The sequence below is a fragment of the Oncorhynchus mykiss genome, chromosome 6 (genome assembly GCF_013265735.2).
Source record: "Oncorhynchus mykiss isolate Arlee chromosome 6, USDA_OmykA_1.1, whole genome shotgun sequence".
Taxonomy (NCBI): domain Eukaryota; kingdom Metazoa; phylum Chordata; class Actinopteri; order Salmoniformes; family Salmonidae; genus Oncorhynchus; species Oncorhynchus mykiss.
The window spans coordinates 52,609,906-52,629,311 of record NC_048570.1 but is presented as its reverse complement, the minus strand read 5'-3'; the positions used below and the strand labels follow the sequence as shown (position 1 = coordinate 52,629,311).

General features: G+C 41.7%; 1 protein-coding gene across 2 annotated transcripts in view; it reads right to left on the bottom strand.

Annotated features, from left to right (window-relative positions):
- Positions 1-19,406, bottom strand: part of mapk8ip1b (mitogen-activated protein kinase 8 interacting protein 1b) — a 121,290-nt gene that overhangs the window by 16,334 nt on the left and 85,550 nt on the right. For both annotated transcript variants that reach the window (XM_021606791.2, XM_021606793.2), the window contains 4 exons: positions 14,697-14,778; positions 12,288-13,382; positions 7,205-7,280; positions 4,445-4,617 (listed from right to left, as the gene is read on the bottom strand). In XM_021606791.2, coding sequence (XP_021462466.1) covers positions 4,445-4,617; positions 7,205-7,280; positions 12,288-13,382; positions 14,697-14,778 — 1,426 coding nt within the window. The remainder of the gene's footprint in view (positions 1-4,444; positions 4,618-7,204; positions 7,281-12,287; positions 13,383-14,696; positions 14,779-19,406) is intronic.

The window sequence follows — 19,406 nt, the reverse complement described above, 5'->3', positions numbered from 1 at the left end:
GACATCGTTTTGGACTGGTTCTTCTCATGCCAATGCCGTTGTTTGAAATTAATAATATAAATTTTTTTTGTGAAATGAAATAGCCTATTTGAGGCTGTTGAGGGGAGGGCATGCCCACAACAATGGCCAAAGTGAAATGGAGACAGTAGATACAGCTGGTCTGTTGTAATATCATAAAGACAGTAGATCTAGCTGGTCTGTCATAATATAATAGACAGTAGATCTAGCTGAAATGTCATAATATAAATGAGACAGTAGATCTAGCAGGTCTATAATAATATATTTAACCTTATGTTCCCTGTACTCTATATACTGCATATCTGTTTATTATACCTGTTGATACAGGGCTCATATGTGAAACTATTCTAACTGAACATTTTCTTTCACAGTGACACGGACTCTGAATGGGAGCCCCCAGTGCCAAGGTGTCCATCCCCCACTGAAGCTGGTTCATCCAGCTCCTGCCACAAGTGGTGTTCATCTGCCCAGGCATCAGCAGCATAATATTGTGAGTAGAGGACTGAGGGTCTTCCAAATATCGAAAGTGTTATTTTGTAAATGTATATATATATTTTTCTTCATGTTTTCTCTCTATTTTATGAGGGGGTGTGTTAGAATACCATTTTGGTATTTTGTAAATAGTTATTCCATTCAAAATGTATAACTTCACCAATTTGGCAACTTGGGTACATTTGGGCTACTTGTGTGGTACACCTGGGTCACTTCATGATAAATGTCATGTAGCACACTTATTTTCGAAGTTATCATCCTGAAACTTTGCACAAGTACTGTTGCCCTCATGTTTTTCACCGAAATTGTCCCCATCATCCTATCTGAATTTTTGTTTTATCTTGTTCATTTTAAAGATGATGATACAACAATAAAAAGAAAAAATTATGTTTTTTTTCATTGTATTATCTAAACCAGATCTATTGTGTTATATTCTCCTACATTCAATTCACATTTACACAAACTTCAGAGTGTTATCTTTCAAATGGTACCAAGAATATGCATATCCTTGGTTCTGTGCCTGAGCTACAGGCAGTTAGATTTGGGAATGTCTTCAGGCGGAAATGTAGGGGGGTAGCTCTAAGAGGTTTAAAGTCCCCAGGAAATTCACAGTGTTAGGCAAGACTGCTTTATCTTCTTGTGCACCAGATGCATGGAATATTCTACAACCCATGCTTAATCTAAATATGTTAGTGCCACTGAATGAATTTAAAATATTGATGGGAGACTGTTACAGAGGAGTGTAAATGCTTTTTTTAAATGGCTGAATCATGTTGATGTGTTGTATTGTTGTATGTTGTAATTATGTCATCTATTGATTGTTGCTGCCTCTTGGCCATGTTTCCCTTGATAAAGAGACTCTGGGTCTCGATGGGCTTTTCCTACATAAGAGACGCCGATGGCATTTGCTGTATGATTGATGAGGATCTCCATATTGCAAATGTACGGTCCCTTACTAGACGTCCGCAAATGTTTGTAAAATAGGCCGATGGCCTCAGTCCTTTGCCCCAGGGACAGATCTTCCGGGAAGTCATCAAATGAAGTCTCTCGGACATTTGGTCTCCGTTTTATAAAATGTTAAATTTTTGGTAATGTCTCCGCTGTTCTGAAAAATTCCACCAGATAGTAATTGGCTGCTTATTGCAAATGCACAAAACATCCCCAAAGTGACATGGCCATTTCTCCTAAATGGAAAAGACTTTGAAGACGAAACTCAGTGAGCACAGGTTTGGCCAAATGGGCTTTTAGCCCAGAAACAAGATGGCGTCGAGGCCTCAACGCTTTCTGAGTTAAGGCCCATTTTCTGGGATTAAAGGTAAACGGTCATAGAGCGCTAATTTGACCGTTTCACGTCAAAGTACATGAGCCTACGGTGTCACTAAAAAAAGAACCAGAGAGTTATCTGTCGTAATTTACGAGAAATCGTACAATGTACAATTGGGGATAGTTAAAGAAAACATTTTTCCCCCCCAAAAACGTCATAGATCCAGTTGCAGCGTGTTCAGATGAATCAGTTAAGATGGGTTTTGGAGCTCTACGTGATTTGTGATTTTCTGAAATCACACATTCAATGGGGAGTGACACAATGTGGGGCTAATAGACACACCGACCCTGCAATAGTTACCTGCGTTCGAACTACCAAAGAACTGTCAAGCCTAGAGCTCTGAAACTTTATATACATGTTCTAGCGTTTAAGTCGACCGTGCACGGTGAGTTATGTGGCTCTAGAAGGTTCCCAGGCAGAGAAACAGCCTTGTACATTTGCAATGACTTCAATTCATTTTGACTATCTCAAAAATTATGACATTTAGAAAAGTCCCAGAGTCTCAAGACTAGGTGCATTGAAACCGCCTTGGCCCATAGAGACCCTAAAGTTTCTGTGCTCTGTCAGGGACCCCGTAGCAACGCCCAGATAAAGTGAATTCTCAACACTAATTAAGGTCGCTGCTCAGGCTCCGAATGACCTATCAAGCCAAAAGTTGGGATTCGGGGTAGGCCTACACATAATGTCAGAACTGGACCCACAGCTAGAATTTAACGTGTTTTACATTTTTATTGTGGTTTAAACAGAAGGCGCTGTGAATTTTGGGCCTGCTATGAAATATGTGATAGTTGGCTTCTAAACATGTTGGACTAAGTGGGTTTGGTGTCCGTATGTATCAGTTTGGTGTCAAAATGATATCTTATTGACTGATGGATGCTGACTTGATGGCTGACTTTTGTCCGTTGGCAATAAGTTTAAACAGTGATGAACCATCACCAAATTGACATGCTGAAATCAACACCAACGAGCGATGGAGAGGAACCACTATCACTGCCAACCCAAGTTCAACGGGCCAGTCAATTGGGCATTTCTGCAATATATTAGAGCATGTCACATTCGTGATGGTAAATGCCCATTGAAAGACATTGCAAATGGACAGTACATTTGCAATGCTTTTAATGAGGGCTTTACCATCACTAAATGGACATGATGAAATCAACACAAGCGATGGAGAGGAACCACTATCACTGCCCGGCCATCCCAAGTTCAACGGGCCTGTCAATTGGGCATTTCTGCATATCAAATTTGTGTGGCAAATGCCCATTTTAAGACATTGCAAGTGGACAGCAGTGCACCTGGTGATCGGAACGGGCCTTTAGAGGGGTGCAAGGGGTCCACGACTGGGTAGGGAGCACCCCCCACCCTTGCCCATCTAATAGGGGTCATTTTGGACGTTTTTAAAAAAATCTTTAAAAAAACAACAGTCCCACTTCTCTCTTTTCAAATATGATAAATATACCTTCTAGGTTGATTCGGGGCTTAACATAGTGATATATCATTTGGTCAGTATAAATGCCATTTGGACATGGTTCACAGACTTTTGGGTTCGGAAGCTGACTTCCTATGATCATATATGGCAAATGGACATAACATCTTATTTGGTACTTTCAATACTTATGTATGGCATTTTGACATTTCTTATGCCATTTGGACATGGTTCACTGACTTTTGGGTTCGGAAACCAACTTCCTATGATCATATATGGCAAATGGACATAACATCCTGATTTGTTACTTTCAATACTTATGTATGGCATTTGGACATTTCTTATGACTTTTGGCCATGGTTCACTGACGTTTGACTTCCTATGGTCGTATATTGTAAATGGACAAAACATAGGCCTTATAATTCAAAGGTATGTTCATATCGTTGTTATATATGTATTATTAACACACAAAAAAACATTTATTTGAAAAACGGTCCAGAAAGCACTTTTTTAGGAGTTGTATTTTTTAAAACATTTTAACATTTTCAAAATTTGACCCTTGGGTCTTGACTTCATGTCCATTTGCAATATGAACATTTATGGTAGCGTGAACTCGCCATCTTTGGGATTTTTTCTGTATGACACTTGGCATTTGCCATATGCCAGTTGCTATAAGCTTTGAATCAACTGCTGTGGTATTTGCGATTGTGTATATGTTTCGCCCAATGGCAATATGTTGCCATTCATTTTTGTCCATTTCATGGGGGTCTTCCCTTCTGGTTAAGTAAAGGTTAAAAAAAAATATGACCTTACTTACAATGTCATGTGCTTGAATCATTTGGTTATGAGGATCAAACTATTTAATATTTGTGTTCCTTAAAGAGGCAATATGAAGTTGTTACATCTTTTTTTAGACTTCTTATTTAATGATATACTGTAGGCCAATTCTTGATTATTGAAGAATATAACTTATACATTCTCATTAGCTTAGTTTTTAACTATCAGCTTGTTTTACTCCACTGTGTAAACATTTTAATTGTAAATATTCTCCAGTCCCATCCCTGTTTACCAAATCAGTGGCTGGGTGTTGGCTTTGTTATTGTTTGAACTACAGATTGCCCCTTTAAAGAGATACAAATACTCATTTAGCACTGTGTAAATAAGCAGGGATCAAAGAACTGCACCTTTGAAGCTCTCTGGCTCCTTGGCGACCTCTATGGCGTAGTAAGCAGGGAAGATGCCGCAGATGCCTGTACGCATGTTATAGCCTTCGTACCAGTAATCCTCTGCTTGTATCTCCACCAGTACAGGGTCATCCACCTCCAACTCCAGCTCATCATCATGGCGAGGGACAAACCTGTTGTCGTCACAGAAACAGGGACAAGCAGCCAGATATAACAACAAGTCAGATTTTAGAACCTGTTCATGCTTACAGAGGCAATTTTTTAACGATGTAACGTTCAAGTCCACACCTGTGTACTTTGGCTGGTAGCAGATACAGAGCACTCAGCTTAGAAGATTCACATATATTCTACTGAACTGCTTATAGTGGTCAAACACCATAGTTAAGAAATATTCCTGTACTTACAATGTCATGTGCTTGAATCAATCAGGATCAAACTGTTTAATATTTGTCTTCCTTAAAGGGGCAATCTGCAGTTGCTACATACATTTATTTACTTTTGAATTAATTATGCAGTTGTATACCCATTGATTCTTGAAGAATATAACTTGCGTCATGAGCTTATTTCAACTGTCATACCCCATCATAACCCAAAATATAAGCGCGTTTTAATATATTGTTTTGCAAACAGAGGGTTGCATGACAGTAATGAATGATCACTTGTCTTATACTGTTCAAATGTATGATGAAGTTACAACTAATGGTAAAAGGCTCAACAAATTTAAACATTTCTGTGGTAGTACTTCCATGAATTTCACTGTATTGTTGGTCTGTTGAACACAGACCAACAATACACCAAACAACCTGTATTGAGCAGCCCGTTGGTTTTGCACATTCTGTGTCCAAATCAGTCAAACACACAATATTTATTGAAAATGTTATTTTGTTTTTTAACTTTCAGGGGGTCTGGGAATTTTCCGGAGATCCTTGACCTACCAAATAACATACATTTATTTAATTGTTTTTATGACTCCAGACTCCAGAACTTACCGGCTTGGGGATTCAAACCAGCAACCTTTTGGTTACTCGCCCAATGCTTATTTTAAAGATAATTTACATTAGATCATCATAAGCTTAGCACAATGGCTGGAGGTCTACAGGTACACTAGACAGCTCCTCTCAAAAGCATGGAAAAATACCTTCAAGCTACTCCAAAGCTGGGCGTTTGGCACTTTCTATGTATTTTTACCAGTATATATAAACTATAATATTTCTATTCTATGTCACGGTCGTCATAAATAGGAGACCAAGGTGCAGCTTGGTAAGCGTACATTCTTCTTTAATTAAGAAAAAACACTGAACAAACTATCAAAACGAACCGTGAAGCAAATATGGCTAGTGCACAGGCAATTAAACATAGAATAAGAACCCACAAACTACCCAAGGAATATGGCTACGTAAATAGGGTCCCCAATCAGAGACAAAAATAAACAGCTGCCTCTGATTGAGAACCAATCTAGGCAACCATAGACATAAACACCTAGACTACCAAAACCCCTAGATATTCAAAAACACATAGACAATACAAAAACTAAACAAACCACGCTTGTCACACCCTGACCTAACCAAAATAATAAAGAAAACAAAGATAACTAAGGTCAGGGCGTGACATTCTCGTTGTTTTAAATGCAATTATACACATTTCATTCATCTGCCGTAGGTGCAAGAAAAGGCTATGTGCAACCTCTCTCCACACAGCCAGCCAGCTGCGACAACAGGACAGCGCTTCAGTTCTGAGCTAGATAGCTGTCCAATATAGTTCGTGAGTGTATTGTGAGAATTTATAAAATATAAATTACGATATGGGACTATAAATTACCAACCAACCAGCTTTGGAATAGTTAGAAGGTATATTTACCTGCTTTTGAGAGGAGCTGGTTACTGTACCTGGAGAATTCCAGCAATTGAGCTATGCTAACGATAAGCTAATGTCAATTACCTTCAAACTGCATGCAGAGACATAAAAATGATGTTGAATTCATCGGACTAGGTAAGTAGAATAAAGAGCTACTGTAAATCCCCAAATCTCGCAGTATCCCTTTAAAAAGGAATAGTTTCACCATATTAAAACGAGATTTCAGTTCAACAGGGGTTGATTATGACACCTTAGTTTTCACCATCATTGTAAAGTTATGAGAAATGTTGTGGTTAAGTGGGTTGAAATCTTCCTAGAAGTCGGAAAAACCTGGCTTCCAAAATGCAGAATTTTGGCACTTTATGAACAATGCATAGACTTGTCCATATGGTCTATATTAAAGAAAACTTAATTTTAATATACTGTAATAGTCTTTTAAAATGCAATATTTGTGCACAATTTCTACTTAACATATCAAAAGGACGCAAAATGTACTCTATTTGTAGAACGATGCAACTATGCATATGGTTTTCTGCTCTACTGATACCAAGAGACCCATTTGGCCTGTCAAATCTATATGTCATGGAGCATAACTTATAAGTCACATTACTAAATGCTACAAAGCAAGGCCAAAGTGTAAATTGTCAACTACTTTAGTGGTTAAGATTACCTAAGTCATCTGAGTAAGTATGACGGGTTAGAGGTCTTTGCTTATTAATCAGTGTTAAGATATAGTTATGGGTTCAATACCCACATCAGCTATATACTGAAAGTATGTGTTTAATAAGTATCTTTGTATAAATACTTGCCAAATTTCATTAGCAATAGTGCAGGTGACGTCAACGACCATGATGATGGTGACCAAGACAATGATGATGTGATGATGATAATAAAGGTGTATCTCACCTGTAGACGGCTCTGTGACTCTGTTCCCTCTCTTCCCCATTTATGAGGCAGGAGAACAAACCAAACGGCTCTGCACCTGGAGAAGTCGGGAGGAAAATAGTTTTTGTTTTTATTCTGAAGTACTGTTTCCAAAGTATACCTAACAGAGTACACACTGTACTTACAATAATCGCTTATTTTATTTATCCTTTATTTAATAAAAGGTATCCCGCAAGCATCTACTCTGGGTTCAGTACTTTTTAATGTCTACAGTGCCTTCAGAAAGTATTCATATACCCTTGACTTATTCCACATTCTGTTGTGTGTACAGCCTGGATGAAATTGATGTTCTCTTCCATCTACTCATAATACCCCATAATGACAAAGTGAAAAATATTTGAAGACATTTTTGAAAATGTATTGAACATTAAATGCATAAATATTGTGAATACATAAGTATTCACACCCCTGAGTCAATACTTTGTAGAAGCACCTTTGGTGGCAAATGCAGCGGTAAATCTTTTTGGTTAAGTCTAAGAGCTTTGCACACATGGATTGTACAATATTTGCCCATTATTCTTTTAAAAATTCTGGTCATTGGTCACAGCCATTTTCCAGTTTTGCCATAAAGTTCCAAACCAATTTAAATCAAAACTGTAACTAGGCCACTCTGATACATTCAATGGCGCCTTGGTATGCAACTCCAGTGTAGATTTTTTTGTCTTTTTCTGGACACTCTTCCGTAAAGCCCAGCTCTGTGGAGTGTATGGCTTAAAGTGGTCCTATGGACAGATACTCCAATCTTAGCTGTGGAGCTTTGCAGCTCCTTCAGTGTTATCTTTGGTCTCTTTGTTGCCTCTCTGATTAATGCCCTCCTTGCCTGGTCCGTGAGTTTTGATGGGCGACCCTCTCTTGGCAGGTTTGTTGTGGTGCCATATTCTTTCCATTTTTTAATAATGGATTTAACGGTGCTCTGTGGGTTCTTCAAAATTTCAGATATTTTTTAATAACCCAACCCTGATCTGTACTTTTCCACAACTTTGTCCCTGACCTGTTTGGAGAGCTCATTGGTCTTCACAAGGTGCCACTTGCTTGGTGGTACTTAGTGGTGTTGCAGACTGGGGCCTTTCAGAACAGGTGTATACACTTGAAGTCAGAAGTTTAAATACACTTAGGTTGGAGTCATTAAAACTTGTTTTTCAACCACTCCACAAATTTCTTGTTAACAAACTATAGTTTTGGCAAGTCTGTCAGGACATCTACTTAATTCATGACACAAATTATTTTTGTTTACAGACATATTATTTCACTTATAATTCACTGTATCACAATTCCAGTGGGTGAGAAGTTTACATACACTAAGTTGACTGTGCCTTTAAACAACTTGGAAAATTCCAGAAATTATGTTATGGCTTTAGGAGCTTCTGGTAGGCTAATTGACATCATTTGAGTTGTTCCTGTGGATGTATTTCAAGGCCTACCTTCAAACTCAGTGCCTATTTGCTTGACATCATGGGAAAATAAAAATAAATCAGCCAAGACCTCAGAAAAATATTTGTAGACCTCCACAAGTCTGGTTCATCCTTGGGAGCAATTTACAAATGACTGAAGGTACCACATTCATCTGTACAAACAATAATACGCAAGTATAAACATCATGGGACCACACAGCCGTCATACCGCTCAGGAAGGAGATGTGTTCTGTCTCTTAGAGATGAACGTACTTTGGTGCGAAAAGTGCAAATCAATCCCAGAACAACAGCAAAGGATATTGTGATGATGCTGGAGGAAACAGGTACAAAAGTATCTATATCCACAGTAAAACGAGTCCTAAAACTGCCATAAAAAAAACCAGACTACGGTTTGCAACTACACATTTGGACAAAGATTGTAATTGTTGGTGAAATGTTCTCTGGTCTGATGAAACAAAAATAGAACTGTTTGGCCATAATGACCAGCGTTATGTTTGGATGAAAAGGGGGGAGGCTTGCAAGCCGAAGAACACGATCCAAACCGTGAAGCACGGGGGTGGCAGCATGGGGGTGCTTTGCTGCAGGAGGGGCTGGTGCACTTCACAAAATAGATGGCATCATGAGGCAGGACAATTATGTGGATATATTGAAGCAATATCTCAAGACATCAAGCTTGGTCACAAATGGGTCTTCCAAATGGACAATGACCCCAAGCATACTTCCAAAGTTGTGGCAAAATGGCTTAAGGACAACAAAGTCAAGGTGTTGGAGTGGCCATCACAAAGCCCTGACCTCAATCCTATAGAAAATGTGTGGGTAGAACTGAAAAAGTGTGTGCGAGCAAGGAGACCTACAAACCTGACTCAGTTACACCAGCTCTGTCAGGAGGAATGGACAAGATTCACCCGAAATTGTGGGAAGCTTGTGGAAGGCTACCCAAAATGTTTGACCCAAGTTGAACAATTTAAAGGTAATGCTACCAAATAGTAATTGAGTGTATGTAAACTTCTGACCCACTGGGAATGTGATTAAAGAAATAAAAGCTGAAATAAATAATTCTCTACTATTTTTCTGACATTTCACATTCTTAAAATAAAGTGGTGATCCTAACTGAACTAAGACAGGGAAGTTTTACTAGGATTAAATGTCAGGAATTGTGAAAAACTGAGTTTAAATGTATTTGGCTAAGGTGTATGTAAACTTCCAACTACAACTGTATATACTAAGATCATGTGACACTTAGATTGCACACAGGTGGAAATCATTTAACTTATTATGTGACTTCTGAAGGTAATTGGTTGCACCAGATCTTATTTAGGGGCTTCATAGCAAAGGGGGTGAATACATATGCATGTGCCACTTTTCTGTTATTTTACATTTTTTGAAACAAGTAATTTTTTTTCATTTCACTTCACCAATTTTGACTATTTTGTGTATGTCCATTACATGAAATCCAAATAAAAATACATTTAAATTACAGGTTTTAATGCAACAAAATAGGAAAAACGCCAAGGGGATGAATACTTTTGCAAGGCACTGTATATAGACTTGAAATCACTGGCCACTTTTATAAATGGAACACTGGTCACTTTAATAATGTTTACACATCTTGCATTACTCATTTCATATGTATATACTGTATTCTATTCTACTGTATCTTAGTCTATGCTGTTTTGACATTGCTCGTCCATCTGTTTATATATTCTTAATTCCATTCCTTTACTTAGATTTGTGTGAATTGGGAATATGTTGTGAAATTGTTAGATATTACTTGTTAGATATTACTGCACTGTCGGAGCTAGAAACAAGAACTTCATTACACCCGCAATAACATCTGCTAAACACGTGTATGTGACAATACATTTGATTTGATAGCAGACTTCCTTTTATCAAGGGTGACAGATTTTCTCTATGAAAAAGTAGGCTGGGCCTCTGACGTCGAATAGGTCGAAACATTACATGCTGTTCATTTATCAAGCTCCTTCGCAAAAACTCCAGCATTACTCAAATTATTACTAACCTAAAGAAGTACGAGATACCATACCCGGTCACAGCTAGCTTCTGTCCTCCTCTGGGTACATTGACTTCAACACACAACCAAGGAGGCTCATGGTTCTCAACACCTTCCATAGGTTTACACCATAATTATGACAACTTCCGGAGGACGCCCAGGACATCCTCCAACCTATCAGAGCTCTTGCAGCATTGCACTGACATGTTGCCCACCCAATCGAAGGAACAGATAATTAATCTAATACTGATAGCATAAACTACAGCTAGCTAGCACTGCAGTGCATAAAATGTGGTGAGTAGTTGACTCAAAGAGAGAAAAAGACAATAGTTTAACAGTTTTGAGAGAAAGAGAGCTAGCTATATTTCGTAATATATATTTTTTCACTTTCACTTACTTAGCTAGAGTGTAACGTAGCTAGCTAGTTTAGCCTACTCAAACACCCGGCTCAAACAGAGAGGGATGCTATATTAGAAAGCTGGCTATAGCTATCCAACACTGGAAATATTACAAGTCAAAGTAAGCTTCTGGTTGTATTAATTTATTGACACTGGGGCCTGCCGGTGTAACTGCTGATGATTGTACACTGTACTGCATGATTGTAGTGGGTTTACTAACACATTAGTTCTAGTAGCTATGTTATCTATGATGCGACAACGTTATAGGCTGTGTGAAGCAGTTAGCGGTCATGATATAAAGGTTTGGCTTGGAAAAGTTTTGTTGCCTGGTCACAGACAGCTGATGTGTTGTGCACTGAAGTCCACACACTTAGGGAAAAGGTGAGAGGAGGAGAGAGAGTAGATCGATGCGAGGAATTATATGCTGTATACAACGAGCTGTTTGTATGCTACTATGAAATTGAACTTTGTTTGAGCGCGATTAGGGGTGTATTCATTGCGCAGATTCTGTTGAATAATGTTTCTTAAACAGAAGCAAACAGAACAAAACGGGGATAAACGTACCAGAATTTGTCCAATAGAAACTGTTGTTTGCCACTGTTGGACTAATGATTACACCCTAGATCAGCTAGGTAAAGGTTGATTACTAAACATTATATCGACCTGTGCACCTACATGGTAAATTTTAATTCATAGGCTAGGTTGTTGCAACCTCATAATGGGTACAGGCAAAAATTCAAGTACAGTATGATGTAGTAGCCTAAACCTATCGATGTTACATTGAGCTGGGTCACTGGAATATGAATGGCAGTCATCCAGTATGCTATGTCCAATAGAAATAAGGTGATGTTCATGAAAAAATGTATCATCGTCCCTCATCTTAAACTGTACCGACCTCCACTGATTGAGACACAAAAAGTATCTCTAGCTTAAGTTAAACTGGATTTTCATGGGAATTTGTTTTATTATGTTACTTAGATTGATGCATGGGTGAGTCAATAGACTGAGGATTAAAATGCGTCATCGGACAGAACTTTTGAACTTTATATTTGTTTCTACAAAACTTAGAAATGCTCCGTTTTCACATATGTTGACACTGGTTTTGTGCTGGTGTTAATGAATATGAGGTTAAAAAGTGATTGAGTTGCCCTTTAAGCTTAACGTAAGAAACTGCAGTGTCTGAACACAAGATGGTGTCATTGTGGTTCAGTGGTGGTACCTACTGGATGATCGTGACCGTCCGTTCATGAAGATGTTGAGGAACTTCTTAGAGAAGTGCAAGTTCGCCTCCGGGGTGGAGTCCTCTGACAGACAGGCGGGGGCTTCTCTCCTCACCCTTCTCACTCTCTCCTCCTCCTCCTCCTCATCCTCCTCATCCTCTTTCTCTTCTTCCTCTTCCTCCTTATACTTCTCCCCTATGGCCGACTCATACGGAGACGAGACGCAGTTGTCGTAGACGGTCGCAGAGTTGCTGTCGTCGCTGTAACATTGGTAACACTGCCTCAGACTTACCAGTTCGAGCTGCGCATGCTCGTCCACAACGAGTGTGTACTTCACAGAGTCGTAAGACAGACCACTCGCTTCCGAGCTCATCAAAGTACTCGTGGGGGCACCACAGCCACCACGTCCCAAATACTGCCTGCCTCCCACAACCCTTACCCTCTCATCCTCACCCTCTACCCCAAATGTCTCATCTTGGGCATCTACATACTCCACCCCTGCCCCTGCTCTCACCATCGCCCCTGCTCCTCCTTCCCTCAGGCCGAGGTTCAGGGCTAAGCCTGGGGGTTCCATGGGGGGGGCGGTAGAGGGAGGGGTGAAGAGAGCCTCCACATAGGAGGCGTAGGAGGGAGGGGGCATGTAAACCTCGTCCTCCTCACAAATGGAAGGGTTGGTCCGGTCGGGCAGAGGCTGGTAAGGGGGCGGGCCCTCGTTGTCAGAGCTGATTGACATGCGTCCGTGCTCTGGCTGCTGGGACAGGAATGGGTGGTCCTGCTCGGAACGGTGCACTGGAGTCAGATAGATCTCCTCGGTGGGTTCTAGGCGTACATCTGTGTGATAGCGGATCTTCTCTCTGTGTGTCCCTGGGGGGCCCAGAGGTGCGAGTGTGTAGTTTTGGGGAGGCGGGGGTGCTGGGGGCTTCTCCGGCAGTTTGGAGCGTGTCCCCGCTGTGGAGCTCTCGGTGTGTCCAGAGGTGTGTTTGTATCTGCAGGGAGTGTCAGTGGATGTGCCGCGGTCCTTGGTCTGCGTCCCACCTCCGTGCTGCAGCTTGTCCTCGTCACTTAGACAGCTGTGCTCATGGGGAGAGATCAGCCCGCCTGGGGGAGGGAGACAGACAGAGACCCAAGCATTCACAGACAGACATACAAGAAGACACAAAGACAGACATATCCACACATGTACACATTAACATAGAAAATACACAAACACAAACAAGGGCACATAACATATATCCTAGTGGTTAGAGTGTTGGGCCAGTAACCAAAATGTTGCTAGAATCGAATCCCTGAGCTGACATGGTAAAAATCTGTCGTTCTGCCCCTGAGCAAGACAGTTAACCCACTGTTCCTAGGCCGTCATTGTAAGTAATAATTTTTTCTTAACTGACTTGCCTAGTTAAATTAAAAATAGAACAGATGGAAACTTATGCAGCAGTTCACATACAGTACACACAGACAGTGCAAATACAGATCAACATGCACAGACAAACACACACAAATATCAGAAATGTCTAGTTGGTTAGGTAACACTGGGATTACACTCTTAATCCACGTTACTCATCATATTCAGTGGGCAGCAAATAGAATGTGATTGACCTAATACGTCATAATCCACTGTCAAAAACTATTAGAGCCTTGCAGGGATGCTGTCACTGCTATCAGAGGACACTAATACATGCTTTGAGAGCAATGTATAAAAATATTTTTATAAATTAAGTTATAATTACAACCATTACTAATGATTGGGGGTGTGAAGCAATGAAGAGAGTCAGATATTGTCATTATAAGGAGACACATGTATCCCGGAGAGCATGTAGTTTGGCCAATACAGAAAATTGTACCAGGAAGTGCCATTGGAATGGATAACTATATTTTTCAAGAGATATCTGATCAAGAAAACAGCAATATAAAGCATCAAACCAAATTGGTGCTAGTGGACCTAAAGATGACACGGTTATATATTAGAGAGACAGATGTAACTTCAAAAGAACGGTTTATGTGTATGTGCGTCAAGAATAAAAAGTCAACCATTTTATATTTGATTTTGCTATCCTTTCTGTCCATACACATTTAGTGACAGCTAGGGTAATAGAAGCTTCATAGTGCAGCACTGGCCATCTTTTTAACATCTGAGTCGGCGGTGCTAGTCGGTAACTCAAAATACTCTCTGCTAGTTTTACATATACTGTAGTTCAGAGAGGCCATTCTAATTCATCCACAGACAGATTTTGGACAATGTTACAATGGATGAAAGGAAATATGTTTATAGTTCTAGGGGCAGTGGTTGATTCTGCAGTCACTGCTTTGTTAAAATCTACTAAATCAGCAAAATCAGCAACCCCCCAAAAGATTAAAACTGGTGGTACGAGCCAGCATTCTCATGTAAAGTGAAGTGGTGGTGGAACAGCTCACCTGTTTTGAGGGGGGAGGATGAGAGCGAGACCTTCTCCTGCCAGCTGTACTTCTTACCAAATGAGTTGTTGTTTAATGTGTCCTGAGAGGGCAAGATAGAACGGTAAAAAAAAGACAGAGAGATGAAGCGAGAGAGAATGACACGGCAAAAGAGAGGGAATGGAGAGATTGTGAGCGAGAGAGATTTGGATGCACAAAGTCAATGTACACAATCTCTTTCTCTACCCTGCCTCTCTCTCATTCACTGACTCACTCACTTTCACACGGACAAAGCTTTTATTCTGTTGAATGATCAGGGAGTCTTTTGTCTGTGCTCCGTGGTGTGCATTTAAAGGGACCCAATGTCCCTTTTCCAAGCTTGTGAAACACAAGCTGGGGGGCCAACAGCTCCCCTGTCTTACATCCAGAACCCCCACTGATTCCCCCCATCTGGTTTGGGGTAAAATATCTCTCTCTCTCTCAAACATGTAATTTTATGGCTATATGTGCTTGTCTCCACTCCCCTCCAACTGGGAGTTAAATAAATAAAAAAAAGGCGTTGCCCATTATCCCAGGTGCATTTATACCTGTGTTCTCAGTTTGTCTGTTGCCAGTTAGTCTTGTCTTGTCAAGCCTACCAGCGTGTTTTTTATTACTCCTATTTCCTTGAGTTTTCTAGTTTTCCCGTTATTTGATCAATCTGCCTGCCCTGAGCCTGCCTGCCACTCTGTACCTTTCGGGCTCTGCCCTGGCCTACGGTCCCCTTGCCTGCCCTTTGCCTGCCCCCTGTTTACATAGTAAACGTCCGTTATTCGAACGGTCTGCATCTGGGTCTTTTCCTGAGCCGTGATAGCTATATACTGAAAGATTAATGGAATCTCTGTGTGTAGCCGGACAGGTAGGATGACTGACAATAGTGAAGGTAAACAGGCGGTCATGGGTCAGGTGACTGAGAGGAATGGAGGAGACTGAGGCAGGAATTTACTGGATAGTATATTTTCCTGGATATTTTGTGTGTGCTGCATAACAAAGGAAACAGAATAACATGTATCAAATAAAATTCATATTCACAAAAGTGAAATCATAACAATCATTCTCATTACTAACATAATTAGGTAATTCAGCAATTCAGTTCAATAGGAATTCAATATGAAGCATGATTGAGTCATTTAGGATCATAAGGGTTCATCATAATCATGAGAATGCAAATAAATTGATAAGGTATCAATTATTCAATCAATTAATCAATTTAGGAAATAATAATTACGTTTCATACTATATACATATTAATGACTTAATTGGCCAGTGATGATCTGTAGGGCCGTTGATTTGTGGATGCACAGAATATCTGGATTAGATGGAGTTGGGGGAGAGAAAGCAGAGAGGTCGGGCGGTGGTGATTTCGGGCGGTGGTGATTTCCTCGATTTCCTCGATTTCCAGTAGTTTATCAAAATTAGATTTGTTTTCAAATTCTTTGTAACGTCTGTGTAATCTGAGGGAAATATGTGTCTAATATAGTCAAACATTTAGCAGGAGGTTAGGAAGTGCAGCTCAGTTTCCACCTCATTATGTGGGTAGTGTGCACATACCTGTCTTCTCCTTTTTTGATAATTATTTTCCAATGTGTCAAGTAATTATCTTTTAGTTTTCATATGAATTAGTTGAGTCTACATGTAATTGTGTTTCTGTCTTGGGGGTCTGTTTGTGTTTGTGAACAGAATCCCAGGACCAGCTTCCTTAGGGCACTCTTCTCCAAGTTCATCTCTCTGTTCATTTAATGCATGTACAGAATAATTTGTCCAATTCCCACTAATTATCAAAATCCAGAAAAGAGCCGTGAACAGGCATACCTACTCCGCCATGACCTCCGGATGAGGTCCTCGGTGTCCTACACCGCCTCGACGCCACTCGAGAGGTTTCACCTCCAACTAGTGGAGGGCCTCCTACCACGAGTCGTCTCAGCAAGCCAGCCACCCAACCTACCCAGCAGTCCGCCCAGGGAGGCAATGCCCTGCTGTCCCTCCCGGACAAGTATGATGGGACTCTGGGACTACATCCAAATGCCGTGGCTTCCTACTCCAGTACTCCCTCTATTTCGGCCATCAGATGGGAGCCCCCACCACGAGAGGTCCAAGGTTGCCACAGTCATTTCCCTGCTGACCAGGCAGGCGTTAGAGTGAGCTACAGCCATCTGGGAGAGAGGCGAGAAAGAGCTGGGTTTCTACGAGAGGTTCATGGCTATGTTCAGGGCAGTCTTCGACAATCCACCAGAGGTCAGAGAGGGAGGTGAGCAACTATTCCAACTCCAACAGGGAGCCCAGACTGCTACTGAGTACACCCTCACCTTCCGGTACATGGCAGCCTCCAGCGGATGGAATGAACCGGTGCTCTGCACCATATTTTGTATAGAGGACTACACAAGGAGGTCCAAACAGCCAGGAGTGGCACCAGCTTCAGCTGTGTCCGATGCTTCCCAACCCAGGGTCCACTGGGGCAGAGGGCCAAACCCATCCTAGGTTCCATGTCATTTGAGAGTCCTGTAAGTGCCCTCCAGCCCATAATTTTGTCCTCCTGTATCGTTGGCCCCATGTTTTGGGATGTAGATGTAAACATATGCCATGCTCTGGAGGAGGAACCCGCACCTGCTACATGCTCTCCTGAGCACATCTATGTCCCCACAGGTGGTAAGAGACCTGGGCACACACATCCCTCGCCGCTGGACATCCAGCTTTCACCTGTACCATTCAATCCATCTCTGCAAAGTACTGGTGGCTCACCATGGCGCAGGTCATCGCCCGCTTTTTCAACTCCTACTCTGTATATGCCCAAACCAAATCTCCCGGCATGCTTCAGCAGGAAAACTCGGCCTTGGTCCCTTCTGTCCATAGATTTCTTACTGATCTCCATCCATCTGGATGGTTTCACCATGGTTGTTGTGGACAACCGTTTTATCCTCTCTGGTCTCCTTACCACCCTCCAGGTCGCTGAGGCACTGTTCCAGAAGGTCTTCCGGTACTATGGCCTTCCGGAGGACTTGATCTCTGACCATGGTCACCAATTCTCGTTGCGGGTATGGAGAGCCTTCATGGAGAAGCTGGGGGCCATGGCCAGCCTCACATCCAGGTACTGGCCTCAGTCCAACGGGCAGGTGGAGAGGACCAACCAGGAGCTGGGGAGGTTCCTTAGAAGTCACTGCCAGGACAGGCAGGGGGAGTGTGCCCAGTTCCTTCCCTGGGCGGAGTATGCCCAGAACTCACTTTGTCACTCCTCCACTGGGCTGACTCCCTTCCAGTACATCCTGGGATATCAGCGGGCCTGTTCGTTTTTCTTTAAGAAGCCCTCCTGTTCTCCACTCTTTACCTGTATTAACTGCACCTGTTTGAACTCGTTACCTGTATAAAATACACCTGTCCACACACTCAATCAAACAGACTCCAACCTCTCCACAATGGTCAAGACCAGAGAGCTGTGTAAGGACATCAGGGCTAAAATTGTAGACCTGCACAAGGCTGGGATGGGCTATAGGACAATAGACAAGCAGCTTGGTGAGAAGGCAACAACCCTTGGCGCAATTATTAGAAAATGGAAGAAGTTCAAGATGACGGTCAATCACCCTCGGTCTGGGGCTCCATGCAAGATCTCACCTCGTGGGGCATCAATGATCATGAGGAAGGTGAGGGATCAGCCCAGAACTACACGGCAGGACCTGGTCAACGACCTGAAGAGAGCTGGGACCACAGTCTCAAAGAAAACCATTAGTAACACACTACGCCGTCATGGATTAAAATCCTACAGTGCACGCAAGGTCCCCCTGCTCAAGCCAGCGCATGTCCAGGCCCATCTGAAGTTTGCCAATGACCATCTGGATGATCCAGAGGAGGAATGGGAGAAGGTCATGTGGTCTGATGAGACAAAAATAGAGCTTTTTGGTCTAAACTCCACTCGCCGTGTTTGGAGGAAGAAGAAGGATGAGTACAACCCAAAGAACACCATCCCACCCGTGAAGCATGGAGGTGGAAACATCATTCTTTGGGGATGCTTTTCTGCAAAGGGGACAGGACGACTGCACCATATTGAGGGGAGGATGGATGGGGCCATGAATCGCGAGATCTTGGCCAACAACCTCCTTCCCTCAGTATGAGCATTGAAGATGGGTTGTGGCTGGGTCTTCCAGCATGGCAACGACCCGGAACACACAGCCAGGGCAAGTAAGGAGTGGCTCCGTAAGGAGCATCTCGAGGTCCTGGAGTGGCCTAGCCAGTGTCCAGACCTGAACCCAATAGAAAATGTTTGGAGGTAGCTGAAAGTCCGTATTGCCCAGCGACAGCCCCGAAACCTGAAGGATCTGGAGAAGGTCTGTAATGGAGGAGTGGGCCAAAATCCCTGCTGCAGTGTGTGCAAACCCGGTCAAGAACTACAGGAAACGTATGATCTCTGTAATTGCAAACAAAGGTTTCTGTACCAAATATTAAGTTCTGCTTTTCTGATGGATCAAATACTTATGTCGTGCAATAAAATGCAAATTAATTACTTAAAAATCATACAATGTTGATTTTCTGAAATTTTGGAGTTAATACAGGTATTGAGTGGAGAACAGGAGGGCTTCTTAAAGAAAATCTAACAGGTTGGTAGGTGATCAAATACATATGTCATGCAATAAAATGCTAATTATATTCTTAAAAATCATACAATGTGATTTTCTGTAGTTTTGTTTTACATTCCGTCTCTCA